The 24,941-nt window shown below is 42.2% G+C and overlaps 1 protein-coding gene across 2 annotated transcripts in view; it reads right to left on the bottom strand.

Annotated features, from left to right (window-relative positions):
- tmem132e (transmembrane protein 132E) overlaps window positions 1–24,941 on the bottom strand; it is a 175,714-nt gene that overhangs the window by 131,089 nt on the left and 19,684 nt on the right. The window contains exon 1 of one of the 2 annotated variants that reach the window (XM_042092999.1): window positions 15,401–15,490. The exons of the other annotated variant lie outside the window; for it this stretch is intronic. Within the exon in view, the coding sequence (XP_041948933.1) occupies window positions 15,401–15,455 (55 nt within the window). The 5' untranslated portion in view covers window positions 15,456–15,490. Of the gene's footprint in view, window positions 1–15,400; window positions 15,491–24,941 lie in introns of those variants that run through there. 2 annotated transcript variants of the gene reach the window in all.

Raw genomic sequence — 24,941 nt, 5'->3', positions numbered from 1 at the left:
GCCCTGTTAGGCTCCTCAAATGAACGACTGACTGAATTAGAATTTAAAACTAAAGAACCGGTCTGGCACGTAAATAACATCATTATGGTGATTGGGGGGGTATGCACTACAATGATGTATGCACTGTATAAGCTAATGAATACGGCAGTGTGGAGATAGAGACCTGTGCAATGGGAGGGTGGCATAAACAACATGCAGCCTAATTCCAGCCTCTGTGCTCAAGCATCTCATACAGTCATTAGCTACTTGGGTTAGAATTTAAAGAAACACGGGTCCTCCAGGGTATCTTGGGTGAGCAAGGCAAACTTTTCCTCAGAATCATCAGTTAGCAATTCCTTTTATTGCAGCGCATAATGAATTCTTTCTACTTTTTAATGTGATTATTCCACAAAGTTTAGCAGCAAGAAAGCAGAGGAGAGTACATTTATCTACAGTTAATCATCCTGTGTTTAAGATGAAAGTCCCCCCCCCTGCAGAATTAATTTGGGCTTTTCTCAAGCAAGGAGTTCTGCTGGACTGCAGTGGCGTGAAGACACATTTAGCCCTGATTAACAACAAACATCAGTGACGCTGAATGTGTAATAAGTCAGACAGTAACCCACAGCATTAATGCTACTACACTCACTGCCACTTTCCCTTGCATTCGCCATGAGAAACTCGAATAGATATTACTGCAATTATATACAGTCTCTAATGCAGCAGTCACAGTTTCAGGCTGATATAATATCCATAATCAGTTCATGCACTCTGCTTAAGATTCCAACAGAAACATGTAGAAATCAGTCAACATTCGGTTGTACTTGGCATGATGTCTCAATTGCCTAAGGATTATTTCTGACCTTTGTAATACTTCCCAGATTGTCAGAGTAGGTTAGAGACTTACATTTCATCTGGTCCAATTTGAAGCACTTTAACTATTCTCATTTAGGAATCAATCAGGACACATACCTCACGTTCCTCTACACATACACAAAGTAGGATTCTTTTTGCACTGTGGGTGGCCACAATACATAATCGGATTCAACTGGATTATTAACAATAGATGGGGAGTCCTAAAATGGTGGCACTGAAGGTAGAGTGGATCCATCTCCCTAAACAAATATAAACCAAGATGAATTCCACCAATTACTGGCTTGCGGTTTCTTCATTTCGCATATCCCCCTGACAAAACTCTGCAGATTTAACACAGAGAGCTAAATGGAAAAGCTATAGCAAAGTGTGATAACCACAGCTAGAGCACCCGAGGGAATAACATTTTTCAGATCCCTCCATTCTTTGTGTATTTCTGAACATAAATCTGTCTCGCTTCAGCTGTTTGAGTGCTCAGCATACCAACTTTCTTGACAGACTACGGAGACTGAGCAGTCCAGGGAAGACCATTAAATGGAGCAAACATGACCTTCCATTTAGCAGATTACTCTCATCCCGCGACCCACAGCCATTTCGGGGGAAAAAATCTGTGCGTCCAAACGCACGCCATGTCAGAATCAATAAGCACTGTTTGCGGAGTACTGCTCGCCATGAGAATGAATGAGAGACTCTTAGTCTTCATCTGGCAGGACATCAGTGAAAGCAAGCAGCAAATGAAGACAGGTGTTTGAATATGCAGATGCTGGCGGAGCTGCCATCACACACTGACTGAAGTCTGCTTCCTCATTCTGAGAGATGATTAAGCTGCTTGTGAAACTTGTGATTTCTTTTCCATTATTAACAGCAATCTTCTGTGCATCACTAGCTGTTGCTTCAGCTACCATGTTAAAAAGCAAAGTGTGAGGACAGACTTTTTTTTTTATTTCACAATGAATTAGATACTGTGATTATTACAGTTATTAGATTCAAGGTACTGCTCTTTATGCAGACTGAGAGATAAGATTAATCTTACTTTAAGCTCCAACTCTGGAGATCATAACCCCAAGATCTCTTTAAGGGAAAAAATCATTACTACAGCTTAACCATTTGATAAGAAGGCGTTCATAACTTTTCAGTGAGCCCGAATGGAAGTTAGTCACAGTTTAATTTTAATTGAATGACCCGTTTAACTCGTCTTGTCAACTATGAGCAGCTTCGGCCATCTTTTGGATGTCGGTGGGCATGGATTACGTATGTCCCTGTAATTGCCCATTCACCATGACCCTCATCCTATTTTGTTTGCTAAAATGGGGTTTAATTGCCTGGAAAGAATGTGATGTCTACTTTGAGTATTTTATGCAGCATTTATTAGCCGCCGAAAGAGCTTGGGAACCTACGCCCACAAAATAAGATAGCATTGCTGAATGATTCCTCAGGGTTCTTTTTGCATTAAAAGAACAGATTTGCTGTTGTTTTTTGCAATGTTAACACATTCAGAGAATAATATTAATTCAGTTGGGATATGCAGTCTATTGTCTCAATTTCATTATTTTCAATTTAACATTCACAGTGAACATGAGGTTTGTATTAGGACGAGGAAAACAATTTGTTAAAACAGACAAAGTGTGTGAAGAAGTTTATGAGGCGGGTGACGAGAGGTGTCTATGCTGTTGAATAAACGTGCTTGTATGGTGTTAGTTGCGGGCAGGGGACGCTAGGTACATGAGGCCAAAATCAGATAAAACGCTGAGCACCTGCGTATCCACTTTCACATTTGTGCAGCTCCTCAGGAAACCAATAAACACACAGATTGTATCACTGTCCCCAAAAAACCTCATCCCACCAAGCTTGGGGTTTCATTTTTTTTGTGTCGGTAGCGAGGCCTCACTTTGTTACAAATGGTCTCATTTTCCTTCTCAGCCATAAAGACACTGATGTAGCTCCAGAAACAACACCACTCAATCAATTTTCACTCAAGTGCCCTCTGACAGCGCTCACTGCCCGGCCCAAGAACTGTAAACAACAGTGATATGATGGCTTCTGGTGCCACCGGTCAGCTGAGACCCTCTCAGCCCCTAACAAATTGAAATATCGACTCCTGGGGAATGAATTCACATTTAACCGGACAAGTTGCGTCACAACGTAGAGTAGCCCTTTCATGGTCCATTTTCGGCATGCCATAAGATGACAGTGACAGAAAATTCTTTATCTTATTGTGCTCACTTAGAGCTGTCTAAGGACACAACAAACAAATCAACTCACTGCAATCCAACAGCTAGCAAATGCAGGTGACCGCTTACGTAAGGCTGCAAGATTTCCATTATCTTAATGTTATTCAAAGGTCAGAGCTTGACTTCAATTAACTTTTTTCTCCCTTACAATAACAGAAGTAAAATGATATTCAAGTGTACTTAAAAAGTGATCTTCAAGTGTACTTAACTATGTGTCATATACATTTCTTGACATACCTGTTCAAGTACACCTTTCATAATATACACGATTATGAATAACTTGTACCATATATCTATTCAGATTGTTGTAGGCACATGTACCAGAGGTCAAAGCTGAAAAGTCGGAGTCGAAACCTATAAACTGGGCTGCATATCATCCAAAGCAAAGGCGACAAAAACAAAGACAGCAATGAGCCTGGGCCAAGGATTACAGAGTGCAAACAAAGCTCTAGGAAGCGTTAATAGTGGCCAGTGGCACATAGCCCACTACCGCTGCTTTGATCCCCCAGCCCCCAAACCTCCTCCTCCTCCTCCTCTTCCCTGATCTCCACCAGACAGTAATCGAGTCAGGATGCTGACAAGCCCAATCTGCTCCGAGTGAGTGCTGAGTGTGCGGAGTTTGAAACCCACGCCATGGGAAACTCCCTCAAAGTGATTCTTTAACATTTAGACCTTCACCAGATGCCCATCCGCACTCACCGCTCACCGGAAAAAAGTGGAGAAAAACCAATTAAAGTTAGAACAGTCATTTCTGTGGTGGGGCCTCTGTTCCATCAATGAAACAATATGCGTCCATTGATTAGGCTTTGAAGTGGGGTTTCTCATTAATTGTGTCTGTATTATTTATTTCCTGTACTGCTCGGGGATCCTGTAATAGAGCGGCCATCATGCATTATTCTGCGAGGCAGGCGAAATGTACTTTTACAGATATTCCCAGAGATTCTTACGGCAAATAATTCATTCAGTTAAAATCCTGCTGGTTCGCCCAGCAGTGAGAAAACTTGTTTGATAATGCAGACCTCAGGTATGTGGGTAATTCTACCTTTCTATCAACAGCTAGACTAAATAGATTTCTCTTACAGGCTGTTGTTTCCCCCGGCACTCGCTCTTTTGAGCAGTGCTTACAGTCTGAATAATTAAAATAATATCCATGGCCTCTGTTCTGACTAGAAGCAATGGCATAAAAAAATGCACAGAATTCCAAAATGTTACAAGGCAGCATTGCAGAGAAAGTGAAGATGAGACAGGCTGTGCTGGAGCTCCTGTAAGGGCTGGCCATAGAGTAGTGGGCCAGGCAGATGGGCTTGGGGGGTGGGGGATGAAGTCTCAATACTGTTACAGTTGGCAGTGGCAGCTTTTCATGGCGCAAACACCAGCCATGGTCCTTAATACAAATGGATGAGTAAATTTCAGCTCTGTGTCTCTCTGTGCTACCTCTCTCCAAAACAGGCATCCAAATATAAAAACAAGAAAATTAAAAACAAGTGTTTCAGATTAGAAATTAAAATGTTTCCCCCGTGGCACTGGGGTGGATTTGCTGTGTCTGGCCCACAAACATCAATGGATTAAGGTCACTGAAGGGGTTTGCATTTCTTGATGGCAAAAGACTGTACTTTTATTATCTACTGTACTTTGCTGACAAGCGACCACCACTTGGTGCTATTTTTACCCTCTCTGAATATGACTCACAGAGTCTCTGGATTTGTTGCATCTTTGCATCTGTCGAGATACTGAATTGGATGTAGTAATAGTGGATACGGAGGTATGGCTTTGTTTACTGGCAACAGTAGCAATTCAGCCGTGCATACGTGAAATACAGTGAGCGATACAGATCCCCTGTGAATGTAATCAAATCAATGGCAATGCTCCACACAGATTCACCTTGCCAGATCTCATTCGCTCAGAAGGGACGAGCGCACTCCTGAAGCCTCAATTCAGGTCAGTTAAATACACAACTGAGGCACAACTGTGACTTCTGATGTTATGCGACACACAGTTCTGTTTTCCTCCCCAGGGAACACTGAACAAAACAAAGCGCTGAAGGTCAAAGTAGACAAAAAAGAAGGAACATGTACGCATCTATTGGCTTTATAAGGGGACTAACAATCAGCAGTTCAATGCAGAATGTAGAAAAATCTCAGACGCTTGCATGGTAACAGAAGCACACCATTGCAACACGGCTGATACATGAAATGAGACTAAATGACACGCAATTAAAAGAACATTAACAAAGGGAAGAATGTGTAAACCAAAGGATGAAATAGCCTTTATTATGTAGCTGATAGGCTAAATGGAATGGAATGCATTGCTTTTTCAGTGCAGTAAATGTGTACTTCCTCTGCACACACACACACACACACACACACACACACACACACATACACACATATATTTAATAGACATACAACTTGGAACAATCTAGTTTGTGTTCTGCTAGTTTCATTTCTGTCTTTTCCAAATGTCACAGTGCAAATGGTACCAAGGTCACTTCTCATCACACTCCGGCAACATGGCACATTTCTGCAGTCCACTCGCTTTGTGATTGTTCGAGGTGCCACCGACGGCAGGGCTCGAGGTCAGTCTTAACGAACGTGGGCATTCGCACCGTCCAGGCACAGCGCTGAGCAGCAGCATCATCATGAGTCTACATTAAAAATTAATGGCTGCCAGTCAAACAAATAAGCTCCAATTATGGCCGCAGAAAGAGCACTCAGCGCGTGCACAAATGGCCATTTTAAGCGTTTCAGTAGAGGACAGTTTACCTTATGGCCAGTTCATTATAGCTACATTTTTGCATATTGAAAAACTGTTAAGAAAATAAATCATATGTGTTTAAACAACTGCAAAAAAGGAGATATGTGAGAAACAAGAATGACACCCACATTTGTATTTGGAGATAGACTCAAAGTAGATGCTCTTGTGTTCTGTGCAAGAACTCTGATATAGCCATGCAGAAGGAACCTTCATATGAAGAGGATCTAAATTCAAAGATCTTTAAGAACAGCATTGAAAAAGAGCTCATTTAAATGTGCGGGCCTTTGAACACAACTCTGCAGCCTTATTGTGTGTCCTGCTTAGATATACTAAGCTTTTCCATGAAAAGTATAGCAAACAGTGACAGTTTGAGAGGATAGGCAGTACTGTACTGCTACAGCTGTCTTTTTTTGCTTTTAAGCTATATTTTGCAAAACATCTGGACAGCTTATGTTTCAAATAGACCTCTGTGTGTTTCCAAAAATGCTGTGACTATTGCAGTATGATCCAATCAAGCAGCAATCAACAATGACCTTGTCACATTCACAGTAGTAAATCCTCACAAAATCCTACTTCCCAAATATTCCAGCATTACAACAGCCTTTCTCTTGATGGCACAGCCTTAGGTATTCAGGTTTAAGCACATTACTTCACCAAATGGGATTGCATGGAAGCACTGGGTTGACTTAAGATTAAGAAGAAAAAATGTCAATGCACAAGCTGAAATCCCATTCAATCACTCCTCAATGCAACAGCAAGATAGATCTCATCACAAGTCCAAGGATTCACTTCAAAAAGGGGTGACAGTCTCACGGCATGTGTTCAACGCTGACATCCACTTAAAAGTGTGACGTGTGCGGTAAGCAACTCATGTAGGTTGTTTTTTCGTTTTGCAAATGACTAGCAGCGGCACATAAAAGCCTCGCTTTAAAGAGCCCGGCACAGAAGAACACGTTGGTCTCACTCGCCACTTGCCAAAGCAATCAGGCATCGGCCAAGCGGTTCAGCCCGCCAAGAGGACCTCGCAGCCTTCCAGAGGGGGCACCGCAGGGCACGCTCACCGTGCGACCCGCCCTGATCCGAGTCTCGCCGGCACCTTTACACTTAATTAAAGAGGTAGGGGAAGCGGCAATCGTCACAAACACACACACACACACAAACACACACACGGGTGATGACTCCTGCAGGGATGGCTCGTAAGAGGAGAAAAAGGAAGAAGGAAGGAAGGAAGGAAGAAAAGAAAACAACCCCTCAGTATGCAAGACACCTCCAGAAGAAACGTGACTCGGGATTTGGCGGAAAAGGTTAAGCAAAGGAGGCGAATTACTTTAATTCAGCACTAAATGGATTTGCGCACGTTGTGTCACATGGTCAAGCCCGCACATGGGCTTCCTTGCTTCTCTCCCTCTCTCCCTCTCTTTCTCTCTCCCTCTCTCTCTTTCTTTCTCTCTCTCTCTCTCTCTCTCCCTCTTTCTCTCTATAAAAGAGGGAATAAAAGACTGAGCTGAAAAAAAAAAGCTGGCCCTCTCGAGCGCGCATTCAGAAATATGAAGCACAGCATTTCAATCCTTTTAAAGGGAGTGTGCAACTTCTTAACGGGACCTCTAATTGCACCACCGAGGATAACTTCTGATCAGCAAGTCCTCTGACAAGCAAGAGTCTCAGCAGGTCATTACCACTTCAAAGGGGGGGGGGGGGGGGGGGGGGGGCTAAACCAGAATTCTCTTGTACATTAAGGAGAGCACACAACTGCAGTTCTGCACAAGTTCAGCTGGCTTGGTCTTACCATCAACATATGAAATATAACAGAATACATTGCCTATTTTTCCCCCTCACAGATGTGTGGCATTTCGTGTTCTGTATCAATCTCCGGATGGCTAAGGCTTCGGGCTTGACCTGTTTTGAACGATTAATTTTCCGATCTTTCTGACCTCTTTTTTTAACTCCCTCCTCCCGTACCGCTCGGTGGCAAAAACAGGAGAGTCATCTGCTACGGTTTCCCAGAGGTAGAGATCAAATCTCTGATGACCCCCGTGTAAACAGCGGGCCTGCTGATGAAGCGATAGCCGCCACACTGCTCTTATCTGTGTACAGCTGTATGGGCAGAGCTCACATGTTGTTTTTTTTGCTCTTTTGATTTGCCGTTGCGACAGCGCGGCACGTTCCTCCAAGTGAAGCCGTGTGGCGGTTAGTATTCGCTACATGCCTGCAGCGCCATGTGAGGCCTGCACAGGAGCCATCCTGCCAGCCGTGTGTTACAAGCCATTTTCAAAACGTAGGCTACACAAGACAGCTGTGAGTTAAAAAAAAAAGAGATAGCACAGATGTGACTTTTTTCTTCCTCTTTTACTAATGGCTAATCCTCTACACCGCACCAAATGTGTGTAGACGGGCAATGGTGAAATTAAGGCTTGGTTTCCGTCAATCCAATTGTGGCATGGCTCATTCAGATTAGAAAGCGATGACAGTTAAAACATATGCATCCCTGTAATGGCCACAAAAATAGATGGATTGCTGAAAAAATCTCATCAGACAACAGGCGAGTACTCTAAGCGGTGTTTGACATCCCATTCACTCTGATGTTTCGGCACAATCCATTAAACTGACACCTTTCTTTGAAATGAGATGTGCAACTCTCAGGAACAGAGATTAGAATTCCAAAGATGACAGTGTATGATTAAACACTCCCGATTCAAATAGTTGTGAGGTGGGAATGTCAGCTGAAGGGCAGCTATTATGCCAGTTTGAATGTGTAGGATAACGGACTCATGTCAGGAAATTAGACAAATGTGGACATCAAGTGCTAGGTGCAATAGGGAGATGGAACATAGGAACAAAAAGCCAAAGAGAACAAAGAACAGAATGCCATAAATGAAGCCATTGCACTATGTCACCTGCGCAGGATGGGACGTTAATGCTGGAGAGAACATTCTGTCTGATAAATACATCTGATATCTTAGTCTAAACTAAAACACAAAACAGATTGAACATATTTTCTGTGATCAACCAAGAGGGTTATAAATAAATTACTTAATTCTCTGTTGTATCTATGTTCTGCAGCATATCCTAAAGATTCCTTTGAACAAAGTCCTTAAAGTGATAAAGAGCAGGTATTAAAAGTAATTAAAGTGAACCCAACTTCACACAGGGATGAGTGAATGAGTGAGTGCTTTTAAATCCTCTTTGGCAGGAGTTTCAAGAACAGCAAGGAAGCCTTTCCTGATGCATTCCAATTACCTTTAATCAAGAGCTCAAAGGAAAAACGAACTATTTTGTCTATAAATACAGGCAAAATGTTTGATGCCTTTCCAAAAGGTTTCATCTTACGGCTGAATTTTACCTTTATGGTTTTAGATAGTTCAACCCCATCAGTGACACAAAGCCATGGTAGAATTTCTTTAATGAGCTCACAGCCTTTTAAATTTCTTTTGTTTTTTTATCTTCCAATTATCTTTCTACTTTTAACCTCGCAACTCTAACTCAATGAAACTTTGTGTGCTAGATAAATGATGAACAGGCAATTAGAATTACTTACCTACTCACACAGAACCGAGATCCAGATTGCAGGTAGCAGCAAGGGAGTTCACAGGGGAAACAAAAGAAATAAACAACGATTAGATTGCTGAACAAAGTTGATGACATTTCAAAACAATAATGCACAGAGTAAGGTAGCTAAATAGCAACAGAATACCCATTAACAAAGTGCATCATGGAGATAACCCTTGCAAAAAAAAAAATCAAAGCAACCTGAAACTGGAGACAGGACTGCATGTGTATTTGACAAACACATCTCCATGTTGGATGCATGCAAATCCATTGCCCTAGGGTCCCGATGTGCAGCTGCAGGACTAAATGTTGGTCAAGGAATGTCAACTCCAAAATGTGTATCATTCATTCAGATTTGTGTTATGGGCTATTTTAGTCGTGATGGATACGTCTAATGAACTGGAGACCAGGAAGGCAGAACCACATGTTCTGATTTGGAAAGGGCAATAAGAAACCCCCCCTGTGAAAAGCATCATCGTGTGCTGTAGTTGCCAAGGTTGCGTAATACAAAGGACAGTCTAGTAGAAAGAAATAGCTTCCCACAACATTTATAGGACACTGAAGAGAAAATCTGGTGAAACGGCTATGTGGCAAGGCCTGGATTAAACAGACGAAACGGCTATGTGGTAAGGCCTGGATTAAACAGACAAAACGGCTATGTGGCAAGGCCTACACTGTAGATTAAACAGACGAAACGGCTCTGTGGCAAGGCCTAGATTAAACAGACGAAATGGCTCTGTGGCAAAGCCTGGATTAAACAGACAAAATGGCTATGCGAAGGCCTGGATTTAAATTGGTAAAATGTCTTGTCTTCACCGTGGGATAGTGAGAAACGTAATTTCGATCTCTTTGTATGTCTGGAACATGTGAAGAAATTGACAATAAAGCTGACTTTGACTTTGGATTAAACAGAAGAAATGGCTCTGTGGCAAGGCCTAGATTAAACAGAAGAAACGGCTCTGTGGCAAGGCCTAGATTAAACAGACGAAACGGCTCTGTGGCAAGGCCTAGATTAAACAGAAGAAACGGCTATGTGGCAAGGCCTGGATTAAACAGACGAAACGGCTATGTGCCAAGTCCCTTTTCTGGTTTGTTTTGGATGAACTAGAGTGGTGGACACCGAAATTTTGACGATGGGTCCTGTCTCGACTTTTCTGACACGTTTTGAATCGCCTTTGACTACTTCAGAGTGGCTGCCTATGGGCATGCACAAACATGTCCTTAAAACAACCCTTAACATTCGTTTTCAAAACTGTGCAACTCACCGAGTGGTTAATATGGTAGGCACTCTTTGTACTCCTCTGTATACTGCACCCTTTTGGGCCAAGCTGAAACAGGCGAGGTTGGCTATAATGACCATTATCACACAAGAGACCCAGGGGCTGCAGTGCAAGTAGGCTGTTCTGTAATGTATGGGTAAGCACCTTTCAGGAGTTATTGAGGAGTTTGACATAAACATTTACGGTACTTGTCTATTTGCTTGAACGGCTCTCAGAACAATAGGCCTACTGTTATGCTGTTATCAAATCCTAGGTTGCGTGCCAAACAATACCAGTCACCCTGGTAGAATGTTTTTTTAATGCATGTTATACGTCATGTCTGTATTGCCTGTGTTTTCTGAATTGACCCCGTGTCTGGCCATAAAGGTGATGATGTGACATGATGATGATGATGATGATGACTAAGTCAAGCAGTGTCCAGTGTCGAGCATCCAGTTCAATAGACACTGCACTCCATTAAAACCTGATGGAAAAGTCAATTCTATAAAACCGATAATAACCTCAAATGCCCATCTACTACTAACTCTGACCACAAGCACCAAGTCTAACACTCAAAAGGGGTATTATTTGGTCAAATGTGAACAACTGGAGCATATGCAATTCACATTTAAAGCCTGTCTATTTGTTAATTTGTAACTATGCATCTGCTTTATTTGACCAGATTAGAAAACCTTCATCCCCTCCCATCATTTTTGTAATCATCTGGAGCTAGAAATGAGGTAGCATGTCGGAAATAGAATCTCCGCAAAAATGCAATAATTGAGGGATTGAGGGATGATCACAACCAACTCTACTACAATATTGTGGATGAGGAAAATGTATTCTATGTACAGTACTAGCTACACGGATTTACATCCATTTTTCCTTATTAGCCTAATGCAACGGTGAGACTAAGTGACTAATCCTACTTTTACAAGCAGAAGATTGCACAGCCTTTCTGGGAAAGATCATAATTTCAATGTTCTGCTCATAATCCCGTATCAACTAAAAAGCTTTCTAAAACATACCTGCAGAAAGTGAATGCATAAACTTCTGAGCAGGCCCACTTTCCTACATGTCTCTAAAATAAATGACTACACAGATTATCCGACTTAAAGGATCAGTCCGATACATCAGCCATCCTGTCGATAAACCACAAGCTATGGCATACGCGAAAGATAAATGTTAAAAAGCTCTTTTCTAATCAAGCAAGGATCCTAAAGAGACAAAATGGATGCCAGACATCCATAGTAATAAACAATCTCAATTTGAATGGTTACCCAACCAAAAAAAATGTCAATAGCTGATAGAAAGAGTCCCCATCTCCCCTGTCTGTTGAGTACGCCGTTAAACCACACCTAGTTCAAACTGCTCCATTTCCAATTTACAAAGGTCAAAGCAATGTCATACTTAAACAAGCCCACTCTTTTAAGTCAGTCGAGAGGATAGAGGCTACATATGGCTTATTTACTAATTAATTTTGCTTGAGGCATTGCAGACCCACAGAAAAGAAAACAAAGTATGGATGTGAAAATGTCTGGAGATCAGACAAACATTGTGAGGCATATTAAAAACTAGTAGGCTATATTAATTTGTTCTGTGGCTGCTGTTTGTAGTAGCTGGCCAAACACCAAGGTGTTATGACCATTTTCAAGTTTTTATTATATTTCATACTTGCACACATCTTGCCACTCCATAGCTTACAAGGGTCAACCACCTATAAAAACAATACTCAATCCCTGACATTAAAACAGAAGCTTCTGGCAGTAAACTCAGTCAATGCTTTGAGTGGGCTGAAGCAAAATAACTATGTTTTGTTGTTGTGCTTCTTTTTTACAATGTATACAAGGAATACCTAATACCGATGGATAAACTATAATAATAATAATAATAATAATTAAAAAAACATGTTAGCATGAAAATATGGCACACAAGCACAACATACAATATTTGTATATTAACTGAATGGTACTTGTTAGAGACTACTGCTTGATGGATATATGGTGTGCAGGGTACTATTCTGAGTGGAAATCCAGATTACTTTAACGCATGCACACACGTATCAAAACATATCTACCTACTGTCTGCATTGATGGTGTCAACAAAATAAAAGCTGAAGCCACCGAAGGCAAAGCATTGAAATTGAATTCCACAGTAGCCGTGGAGACAGTTGGGGGAAGGCATGGAGGCCTTTAAAACCTAGAGCCATGACATCATCTCGAGTTTGGCACCAGACACCCCTCTTGAGAAAATGGGAGTGCTCCAATGGCAGCAGTGAGCCAGGTTTTTAGCATTCAAACTGTGTGCCTGCAGCCTCTCTCTGTGATCCGGGCCCATCAGCCAAGAGCTGATCAATCAAAGCTGAGAGAAACCTAAATATACTCTTAGGGAAAAAAATGTAATGATCCAGCCCTCTTCTTGGAAAATGACCAAAATGCCTGTCTTCAGCAGAAAATAAATTTCTATATACGCAGGACCCATTTAGAAAAAGGTTTCAAGGCATGTGCAATACAACTGTGACAAACTGAGGAGAAAGGACAGGACAGGTCTGAAATAAATGCACTACATATTTTTATGCTTGCTGTATGATGTCTTAATTCCACATTGCCTTTAATCTTTGGATTCCACATCTGCGATGACACTTTAACGAACTGTGTATCAAGATATTATGTCATATGTTGTTTTACTGCTCTTCACACACAGTCTTTCATGACCATATCCTGTAGACAGCCCTTTGATTCATCTCAACAAATAGGAGATCTGCAGACTGCATGGCTTCCTTTCCCAGACGACATTTGCATAGTGATCATCCTGACCTCCACTTCAACTGCCTGCATGAGGCATTACTAGGGGAGGACTTCATTCCATCACCAAACAGTGACAAGACTTTCTGTAGTGATAACCATTAACGGAGGAAAATAAAAAACAACCAACAACCGCTCGGCTCAGACAAAGTCAAATTTGTTGCTTCGTTTGAAGAGTGCAATCACTCAAAGTAAGTGGTGTTTGTCTTTTACTGGGGAGCGAAAGGAGATACAATCAAAGTAAATGACCACGGGAGCCATTTCAGGCGAGAGAAAAAGAGAAAGATGACTATAGTGAGAGAGAAAGAGAGATAGAGAGAGCAAAGGAGGTGGCGGGCTAGCGGAGGACCACAGCACGGGCCTTTAAGCGCTCACGGCTCGGCCAATCCTAGCCCTTTAATTACTGCCGCAGCAAGCGGCGATTCGTGCAAGTTGGCTTCTGGGTGGCTCAACTTCCCCCCTGAATTAATGATCCACTGGCACCCTCGACAAAGCTGGGCCACACTGTGAGGTAGATGACCATTTATTTTCCGTATGAGTGGCCATTTATACATATCTGAGGCTGTGGGCGCAGGATGCAATAAGCAATTGACCATAGTGTGCTTTCGCTCTGGGGTTTGTGCTTGTACAAAAAAAAAAGGTAGTCCGCTGACAGTGTATTCTACAAATCTCACCATGAATTAAATGGATCCTCAAAATGCCTGTTTGACTGTAACGGGGTAATTGTACTTTCATGCACTAGTTGACTTCAGTGATGTCGCAATACACTTGTAAAAACCCTTGTCCTTCTCTTCTGCAAATCAACACTCTCTGTAAAAGGTTGAGACAGTCTTGTAGTAAAACATGCAATGGACATAGCACCTCCTCGGGGCAACACATTTGCAGAAACCAGGCCACACCTGATGAAACATAAGAGTTCAGCACTGAAGCATTAAAATGATACATCTAAACAACCCGACCATGCTGTGGCCATTCCACCAGGTGGTCAGGTTGCTACACTGCATGAGCGAGCAGAGTAAAGACCACCAGCCACCTGAATATAAAACAAATTCTCCTCATTACTGCCCATTTACCGTTGCCTTTCTTCTTAAGAGCAACAGGGAGGACAGGGAGGGCCCTCAGAATGGCAATAACCTACTGTGCCACAGATCAGGCATCCTTTATCATTAGTCGCTGCAATAATATTGCAGCCCCGTAATGATCCTTCCGGCGGACTCACTTTCCACTTCCACCATTGGAAAAGTGATAAGGAAAAAGGGAAAACACACACACACACACACACACACACACACACACACACACACAAATAAACACACACACACACACACACACAAATAAACACACACACACACATACACACACACACAGAGAGATGCACACACACACGAAAATATGCCGGATGGATGTGAATTATTCATGGCTTTCATTACAGGGGCCATGTGTGGAGCACTGCGCCTCACATCATCTCCACGTGCCACTAGCTCCATGTCAACGTATCAGCGATGAGCCTTTAATCTGCCACATTATTAGACGATGACGTCTCACAGGATACAATTTGGCTTGTTAATGCCATGGTTGTGGCTTCATACTGATGAAAACAATCAGGCTTTCGTGAAGATGATGATTTTTTTATGGATATAACCCTCTTGTTTCTTGATGGTTAAAAATAAACTGGAAAAATAAATCACAAGAAACTTCCCCAAGCACTTTGCCCAAACTGATAATCATAGGGAGCCATTAGATAATGGAAAAATAATGCACTGTGGTAATGATAGAAAATATTTACTGGAAATGCGGGTGACCTGATTGAATATGTCTGATATGAGCACTGTTGATAGAAATCAATGACGCTTATCCTTTGTGGCTCTACTACCAATGGTGCCTATGGATTTCTAGGTCTGTTCACAAGATCAATCACACAGTGCGGGTAAATGAAACTCAATATATAAAGCTACACCTTGCAAGTTGATTAAAACCCTGGGTGTTCCCAAGTCTTTAGCACTGTTAGCCATGCATGCTCTCCAGGGTTTGTTTCATATTTAACAGGACGGCGCGGTCGATGGCATCACGTTGGCGGGAGATTGGAGTGGAAGTATCCTAAATCAGCATGGTGGAGAAGAAGCCAATTGGCTGTCGTAAATCAGAGAGAAGGTGTGTGCGTGTGTGTGTTGGCAATGCAGGACAGTCTGTGCCAGTATGTTATCCACTATTGACGCCGTATTCTCTGCAGTGAAATAGATCTGTCAGACCCCAGAGTTTCAAGGCTGCTTTTATAAATCCAGTGCAAAGAAATGTATGGAAAAAACGCTTTAGGTCAAGGGCGTTCAAATGGTCCCCAAATTAACAGTGCCCTTTAAATATCACAGACTCTCACTGAAAGACTATAATGAAATCCAGTTAAAATCTCATCACTGAAAGTCTGTTTTCTTTGTGGAGGCGCACAGATGAGCTGTGCCAATCCCACAGCTGATGACCAAGAAAATGCCCCTAAATGTTGCAGTTCTCAAACTACACACGCCTACAAGCCAAGCGATGACTTGCCATCCTTGAAATAGAAAGCTTAGAGAGGTTGGAGTTTATTGCTCAGGCTGAGGCTTCTCTTCCGCAGCGTCCGACCATCAAAATCCACTCCCCTAACTCAGCTGGCACCTTGATCGATGAACGTCCTATGAACTCATTTCTGGAGTTTGCTCCATGTTCTTAAGCCCATGTACCCAATCATACAGCACTCCCTGGTGAGGCAATCCTGCAGCTTAAAAACGCTGTCCTAAAATGGTGCCATACCTCCTATTAGTTCCTGAATTAAAAAATGAATTACTTATGTATCTCAGGATATTCAGCCAAACCTATTTTTCTTACATGCGACAGAAACCGCAAGTGTCTTTCAGATTAATCTCAGGAAAACACATGTAAAATGTATATTTTCAGTGACGTGAAAAAGTATTCAACACCTCTGAAAAATACCTGCACATCTCAGTCCCAACCCCAATCAGCACTTAACATTAGCTGCTTTCAGACCTACGTGTAAAACTGCATGTTCTGCGGATGTCTCAAGCAGTTGGGCCATATATCTTACACTGTTACACTGCTCGTAGTATTTCCGACGGACATTATGTAAATCAGCTTATGTCTGAACGAAGCAAAGAACATGCGGAGATTCTGTTCATGAATGTGTTCAACCACGGAGATTCTGTTCATGTGCGTCGGTGTCGTTCACACTGTAGTACATTTCTAAAAGCTACTTATAATCAAAGTACTGAAATCAAAATACATGGTAGAAAATCCCTTTGCTCCAGTCTAGAAGTGAAACAGTCAGAGTTTAGAACTAGCTTGATGAAAATGCAGTCTGGGAATACATAGATTCTCAGTAGGATTTTAATCAAGACTTTGACTGAGCTTTGATTTCTCAAATATCAATATGACTTTTTTGGGTGTTATTTTAGCCTTATGCTTGAGGTAAATAACCTGTTGGTAAATAATCCTGCAACAGGACTGCAACAGGGTCTCTTGAGATGTTGTATAGAATCGATTAACATCCATTCTCTTTTCAGTGTAATCTCTGGTATATTTCACAACTGGAATGGTATTTCCTGAGGCAGTGGCAGTATTTACACCACATGTAGCATTTTGAGGATCAGACAGAAAGTTCTGTTTCTGTCTCACATGGCCATTAAAACCCTTTACCACATCTTAAACAGCCCCCATACATGTTTAAATGTGGATCTTCTAATCTAGAACAATGACTCCAACACCTTTACCACAGTTCCAGCCACTTCTGGGCTAGACTGATGGTTTCCCTCACTAATTAATATAATCTTGGATGGTTGGTTTGGGGGACTGCCTTTTCTAGAAAAAAAGAACCTTCCACATTCTTCTTTGATGCTTATGCTCAATTGATTATCAAAATGGATATTTTCTTGGTGTTTCCCTCACTTAACCATTTGAATCACCTTATCTCATCAGTTTCCCTCTGTTATTTCACAAAATTGTTATCCAGGAGATCTCTACACTAATCACTCATTGGTATATCTTACAATTCGTTATGGTCACATAAGTGACAGCTCTGTGTCATTCACTTTATTACAGAACAATCAAAATGGGCCTGGATATTTGCAAATAGTGTGTTTGTAACGGATGCCAGCTAGCTTAGCTGTGCTTGTGGAACGTTGGTAAACCTCACTCCCCGACGCCTCAAGAGTGCTGCTGGCATGCGAGCCTGGGCTATTGGCTCATTTGTTAGCGCGCTCGCCTCCCGATCCGAGGGCTGCTGTTCCGCGGGTTCGAGTCCGGGCGTGTGCAAGGCTGAATCGCACAGGTTCAACACAACGCAGGTTACATGTTCATAGGGGGTCAAATTCCTTCGCAAGCCACAGCAAATTGCAAAAAAGAGCTGGAAAGGTCGAGATACAATTTCTCCAGTGTGAAGGGTAATGGCTTCTGTTACCAATTGACTTGATCTTTAAACAGGATGGCAAGAAGTTATGGCATGACTGTTAGCTTGCCTTCTAAAAGATGACAAAATTACATAGCCTGCTGCCTCTTGCTTAAGGAATATCTGAGTAAGAAAAAAAATATATTAAAATTTCTATTTAATGGATAACTTTTAGCCTGGAGCGCAAAAGGTATACCCACAAGGAGACAGAAGGTCACTTTCAACCAACACATATTTAAAATCACCAATTTCAGGTCTTATTGGGTTTACTGAGTAGATGCCACTTTGAGATTGAGGCTTTGAGTTTTAAATTCAAGATGCTGCATTTCTTGCTGGTTGACCTGCTCCCATCCTAGATGTGTTGCTTGAGCTGAGTTATTGGATAAAAACAGAGTAAATAAGAAATGGCTACCAGAGGATTTAGTACACTGCTCAGAGAGATGAGCAGAGCATACACTTGGAAGTTATGTCAACATGGATAAGCGATAGGTTTCCCCAAGTATATTATAGCCAGGCTTTCCACCTGGCCTTTTCAAGTCCACTCATTAGCTTCTGCACGCACACGCACACGCACACGCACACATTTTAAGATATGAACTACTGAATTACTTTAATGAATTATCTAAGACTCCACAGGGTTTGCTGTGTAAAGTAGTTTTAACATGTCTTAAAGACTATTGATTTTACATATAAAATGTAATTCAGTAGGCCAACATGTTTGCCATTTCTAGCATCTGCATTAAAACCTAATTGGCCCATCATTTCTATAGTTAACGTTGTTGCAAATGATGAATCAGCAACAAAAACTTTTGGTCAAGGGGTTGGTTTTTAGTAATGTGTTTTTGTCTATTTGAAGGGAACTCTTTATCAAATGTGCATGGTGCTGACATTATGTAATGTTTTAAATCAATTTAACTGTCAGCAGAAGTGACAAATATGTAATAACTTTACCTCCGGCTACAAACAATGATAAAGTTATCAATGAATAGAAGTTTGCCTACAGCTGTAAACAGAATGAAAAGGTCAAGATAATGAGAAGTTGTAGTTTTTCTCTGTAAACTCTTTTGTCTGTAATACATCCTGTATGATACAGTGAACCTTTGGAAGGCCCAGACACACCTGACATCAACACATCTACAGTGTTTTCTCTTTTATGGTTAGCTGCACAAAATAGTCTGACAACTGTGTCACAGTAAACAATCCTCTGAATCATCTGACAGACACACACACACACTCCATGAGCAACATCACCAGTGAGGGGAACAGTTACAGTTCCACTCGGTGACATCAATCAGTCAGAAAGCCTTGGCAGGGTGACAGAAGGGGTAAATCAAATCAGCAGACACCTCTAATGCCTCCTCTCATCAGCGTGCCATGCACAACGGCAGACGGCAGTGCCGCATGACCTGCTCCAGTTCTGCCCCGCCACTGTGGTGGGGTCTAAAGCTCGCAAGGGAGCGCAGCCATGACTGTCTATAACTGGCTGGCCTTCTCCACTGTGAACTTGTGGTGGACAGATGTCAGGGCTACTTCCGAAATGAGCCACGGATGACTGAGGCAAATGAAATGGACATCAAATTTGTTTGCTTACTCGGGCAAGCTTAAAGAATATCTAAATGCCATGAGGGTCCAAGCTGATTCATTTACTGGTTTACAAATGAATGACAACAATACACTCACGATAACTAAAAGGATGAGTTTACTGATGTTTGTTTCAATCCAAAATATGAAGGGAGATGAGCATATGATTCAAAAGGTGCTTAGTTCAAACTTCTGCATTAGGAGACTACACAAGCAGTTCACCCTACCCCCACCCCAAACCGCTTGAGTGAGTGGCATGCACGCAAAATAATTGGCAGGCAACGTTGCCTGTCTCTTTGGATGCTCCATGATTCATGAATGTTGTCAGACCCATCTTCAGATTTTACTCTCAGAGCCCCTTAAACTACTTTTCCCCCTCTAAAAGCATTTGTGCAATGGCCATCAGAGTAAATAGCCAGCTAATGTAAGCATTCTGAAAAATAACTGTACAATGGAAGTAAGCACAGTGTCAGACACTGCAACAAAAACTCCTTCCATCTTCCTGGGCCTAGCAAAATCTGAGTGAAATCTGAGTGAAACCCAAATTAATGATCTCCAATTCTAGACCGTAGAAGGATTTCTCAATTAATGATCTCCAATTCTAGACCGTAGAAGGATTTCTCAAGGACATGACAACTGAGAAGATCCACTATTTGTTCGAAGTCATTCTTTCTGAGAGTCATTTTCTGTGAGCTGAGAGGTGTGCAAGTTACACAAAAACAACTAAGCAGATAACACGAACATATAATTACTTGGAGCGAAGGGCAATCCCTTTTACAGCCTGAGAACACACCACTGTTACTTTTGTGTTTCACAAACTTCACTTCAATGATGGATGAAAAACAGTATATTACTTCTACTAGCATCTCACTGGATGGAAGCCATTGCAATGTTCTGCTGTGGAGCTGCTAGTCTAAGGCTGGACAGTCTTGGAGAAGGCTTGTCTGTGTACACACCCCATATACATACATCATGGGCTGCCGGACATCTTGCATGTCACTGATTAAATCACTGTTCCCGTGTCTGGGAATAACGCACTCCAAAGGCACACAAACAAACTGTGCCTGGATTGGTTAGTATTTCACCACACAGATGCAGAAGTGGTGTTTAAAATTTAATGTCCGTTTTAGAGGGGGTGAAGAGAGAAAGACAGAGAGAGAGAGAGAGAGAGAGAGAGAGAGAGAGAGAGAGAGAGAGAGAGAGAGAGAGAGAGAGAACAGTGCAGTGGGACTGTGTGAGATGAAACCAAATTCTACCCTTGATCAATGGTCTGCTCGCTGTTGCATCAAGCTCAGTGAAACTAAATGAAAAAGACTACAAAGACAGAGATTCCACAAAGGGACGTATACATTTCCCAGCGAGTAAAACTTTGCAAGGGTATTCAATCCGCCTGATATCATCCCAGACACGAGAGCAGGCAAACAGCCTCTGCAGAGAGGGGGCAGGCTACCCAGTCAACAGTGCTTAGGTTTCAGTCAAGACAAGAACATGGGCTGGCTAATGATGGTATTATTTATTCAGAGAAACACAGAGATGAATGACGACATCTGATATTTCAGATAATTAAGTGGAAAGACTTGACTGTTCTGCTAGCAGCTGCAGTGGTGAATATGAATCTTATCAAATCTTCTTAGATCAGTTTGGTCAGACTAGAAGCAGCGTTAATTATATCTAATTGTAATAGGATTTTCATGTATTAGATTTGTACTAAAAGGCACTAGTGCCTCTGCTGCCCGTGCCATGACAGACTGACCAATGACCACAGAATCTGTTCAAAATGCAGCTCACATGCAAACGCCTCCACCGTGGCCCATAAAATCCCCCTGTGTCGCCCCTGTTGCCTTGCTGCTACTGCAGCCTCACAGAGCCAGTGCAATAACACCACAACACACTCCGACAAAACCCAGCAAAGCTGCAGCAGCATTCATCCAAACATGTTTCTGGCAGAGCAGGAGCCAGCTGTGTTGTGTGTGTGCTTGTGATTATCACCCTACCCCTAGCCCCCTCATCACATAGAAAAACCATCAGAGTGCGGGATGGAGGAAGCCTTTGGGTACAGAAACCGCACTCAGAGAGAAATGTCTCCTTATTCAGAGACACGGGACAACAACATTCACAGGTAGATCTACATGTACTGCCATAGAAACTCATTTACACAAAATGGAGCTGTGGTATTGAGGGGGAAAAAACATATTCAAAGGAGCCAAAAAAATGATGGCCTTGCAATCTTCATAAGTCCACCACCAGACTTCTGAAAGCAAGCCCCCTGTATTGCTTTAAAAGGAAACACTGCAGCGATAAATTGTGAGGCTGTAATTTAGAGGCTTCCCTTCACTGCACCCCTGTTGTAGATGTAAAGAAAGCAGGTTCCAATCACCGGGATGCTAGCGACACGTCCGCAAGAAGATAGAGAGCAGTAAGTATCAGTCTCGCACGACTCCAGATGGAGCCTTTGAGAGCCCCATATTCCACCCTGCACACACACACACACACACACACACGCACACGCACACGCACGCACACACACACACGGGGGAAATGCATGCATGGTGATTTTTCTGCCATTTTCTCGCTTGCACTAGCAGCCTTGGAGATGAATGGGCTGGGATGCACAAACATCTTCTGCTGCGTATGTCATTTGCATACTCGCTAAAGGCCACAAGGAAGTGCTATACAAATCTTGCAGAGGCTACATCATGGGATAAAAATGAGAACATCTTAATTTCCTCATCTGTGCTGGGATTCTGGGAAAGTGACATTCATCTGAAATATGGGGAAATTGTGATTTTATATAGACATTTGTGAGCACTGCCTAAAAGCTGTCATGTTAAAAACTGGGGAGGTTATGGCTTTGACACATTCCCACTAGCTCTGCACACTGCATATATTACATTCTAAAACAAAAGACCACTTTCCAAGCTGCAAAAAGGCACATCTGTGGTATTTTTACTACTTCATCAAGGTAATACTCAAGATGTGTCAAGTGTCATGGACAAATTGGCAAGAGAAATGTTTACATAATACTCTCAGTTTGGTGCAGAAACATTAGATAAATGTTAACATCATACTCTCAGGTTGGTGCAGAAACATTAGACTAACCACATTTCCTTCAGATTCTCATAAAATGTTTCTACTCAAACTGCTGGCCAAATAACATCAGTGTCTTCAGGACTGTGTGCTGGGATAATTTACAATTTTGCCAGCTTCATGAGAAAAAACATTGTTCACTTTACTGGCTCCACTCAGATGCACTTCATCTGAATATATGAGGTCAAGTCCAGAAGCTCAATTTATTTATAGCAAGAAGCCAAGTCTACAGCACTATACATGTATGTAAATGTGGTCAACAAGTCAAAAGTCTGCAAGGTTAGGTTGGGTTAGCAGTTACAAGCTCCACATGTCTCTAAATCAGAAAAAAGACAGTGAGTCAGACTTTAACACTGACCTTGAGTCTTAAAAAACAACACCCTGGCTAAAATACAAGTTTGAGTACAAAGGAGAACTGGTAAAGTCTGCACAGTTCATTTCAGCATAGTGCTGGTGCCAGGGTTCGTTGCCTAGTGACATTTGGAGTTTTGCTAATTGATCTCTCATGATTGATAGCTGGTCAGTTCTGCATTATGAAGAAAATATGATCCCTGCTGGCCTGGCTTTTCACCAAGAATACAACATGGCATGAAAATGCTGTTGTTCAGCAAACGTTTGATGCAAACATTTATTGACATTATATATATTAACATTTATATCTTCATTTTTATGTAAACATTCTTAACCCTTAGCCCAGCATCCATCATTGCTTGCCATTGCCAAGAACCATTTCCTCAGTCCAGTCCTGAGTGTTTGCAAATGTTCACAGTGAATGTTTGCCATTTTGATAGCACTGACTTTCTGAGGGATTTGCCACCATTTCGACTATGGTGCCACCTTCAGCAAACACTCTTGCTCACACAAGAGGTGGCCTTCTACAGGTGCCAGTTGCACAGCCTACTGAATGCACAACAAAGGCACACTCAGGGTCTTCAAAAGTGCCACACAGAGGACTTATTCAAACCCACCATCACTGGATACAGACAAAAACAATAAAAAATCTGTTTGAGGAATAAAAAAATAAAAAAACCTGTTGATGTTTGTTTTCAATTAGACAAGTTAAGGGTTAACTGTCCTCCATCCTTCAGGGGCAAGTACTTGAGTGACTGCTTGCATTGACTTGGTGGGAGGGTGGGAGGGCAGAAGGGGGGGGGGGGGTCTTTTGAGATGGCTTGTCACAATATAAGCAATGTAGAAACTAGACTGAATGGGCCAGTCCTGTCACAGCAGTCGCTGACTGCACTCTGGACAATGCGAGCCAGCTAGGACTAGCGGGCAGAGCGCTTTCATGATCATAAGGTGCCCTCTGGATCTGCTATTCGCTCCAGTTGTTTTCTACAAGCAAGATTGTGGGGAAGGGGAGGGGAGGGAGGGGGCAATCAAAGTGGCGCTTTAAGAGCTTAAACTTGCAACAACAAAAAAAGCATGTTCACAATGTCTATTCTGCTAGTCCATTACTACAGCAGGGGGAGGGAGGGAGAGATGCTGGAGGGATCGTCTCTCCTAGAGGCTAACTCAAAAGCATTGAATGGAAATGCTTTTACAAGAAGACAGGCAGCAAAGAGGGAAGAGGTTTTACTGTTGAGTGAGGCCAAAAAACTATTGGCATCAGATGTATTTTCCTGTAGTGCACTTAAGACTACACTATTTGCCCAGATGCCCCTTGGCTTTCTCTTTTTGGTAATCCTTTGCTTCGTTTCTCATGTGTGCTCACTGGTAGAGTGTCCATCCGTCCGTCCGTTGGCACTAAGTAGCTCTCTGCTTTGTGCTCTCTGAGAATAATCTGACAGGTCGTTAAATAAATCAACCACACCATCTTAGAGACACTGTAACATTACACGACCAACATATATATATATATAAGATATATAAAGCACGTCAATGCTGTCCGGAACGTCCGTCCGTCCGTCCATCTGTGCCTGTCTGTGTGTCTGTGTGTGTGCCTGTCTGTGTGTGTACCTGTCTGTCTGTGTGTCTGTCTGTGTGCGTGTCTGTGTCTGTGTGCGTGTGTGATTGTCTCTGTAATCTTTGCAGCACAAAATACAGCTGCGTACTGAGTACCGCTGCCCTTGCGAAATGGGGTCATAATTTCATTTTCTTCTCCTGACAACTTCTTTGTGCTACTCTAAGCACTGGCCAGACTCATGGCTGATTAAAGTATGGAGTCCACCAAAACAACATGTGGAAAAAACCCAATACGAGCAATGTTTATACAGACACACAAAAAAACACCACTGGCATGTTTACCATCCTACTGGATGCTCTCGAAAGCACTAAGTAGCTCTCTGCTTTGTGCTCTCTGAGAATAATCTGACAGGTCGTTAAATAAATCAACCAAACCATCTTAGAGACACTAACATTACACGACCAACATATATATATATATATATATATATAT

Source organism: Alosa sapidissima, chromosome 5 (assembly GCF_018492685.1).
Source record: "Alosa sapidissima isolate fAloSap1 chromosome 5, fAloSap1.pri, whole genome shotgun sequence".
Lineage (NCBI taxonomy): Eukaryota > Metazoa > Chordata > Actinopteri > Clupeiformes > Clupeidae > Alosa > Alosa sapidissima.
Note: the sequence above shows the minus strand (reverse complement) of the source record. Positions and strands in the feature narration are given on the sequence as shown.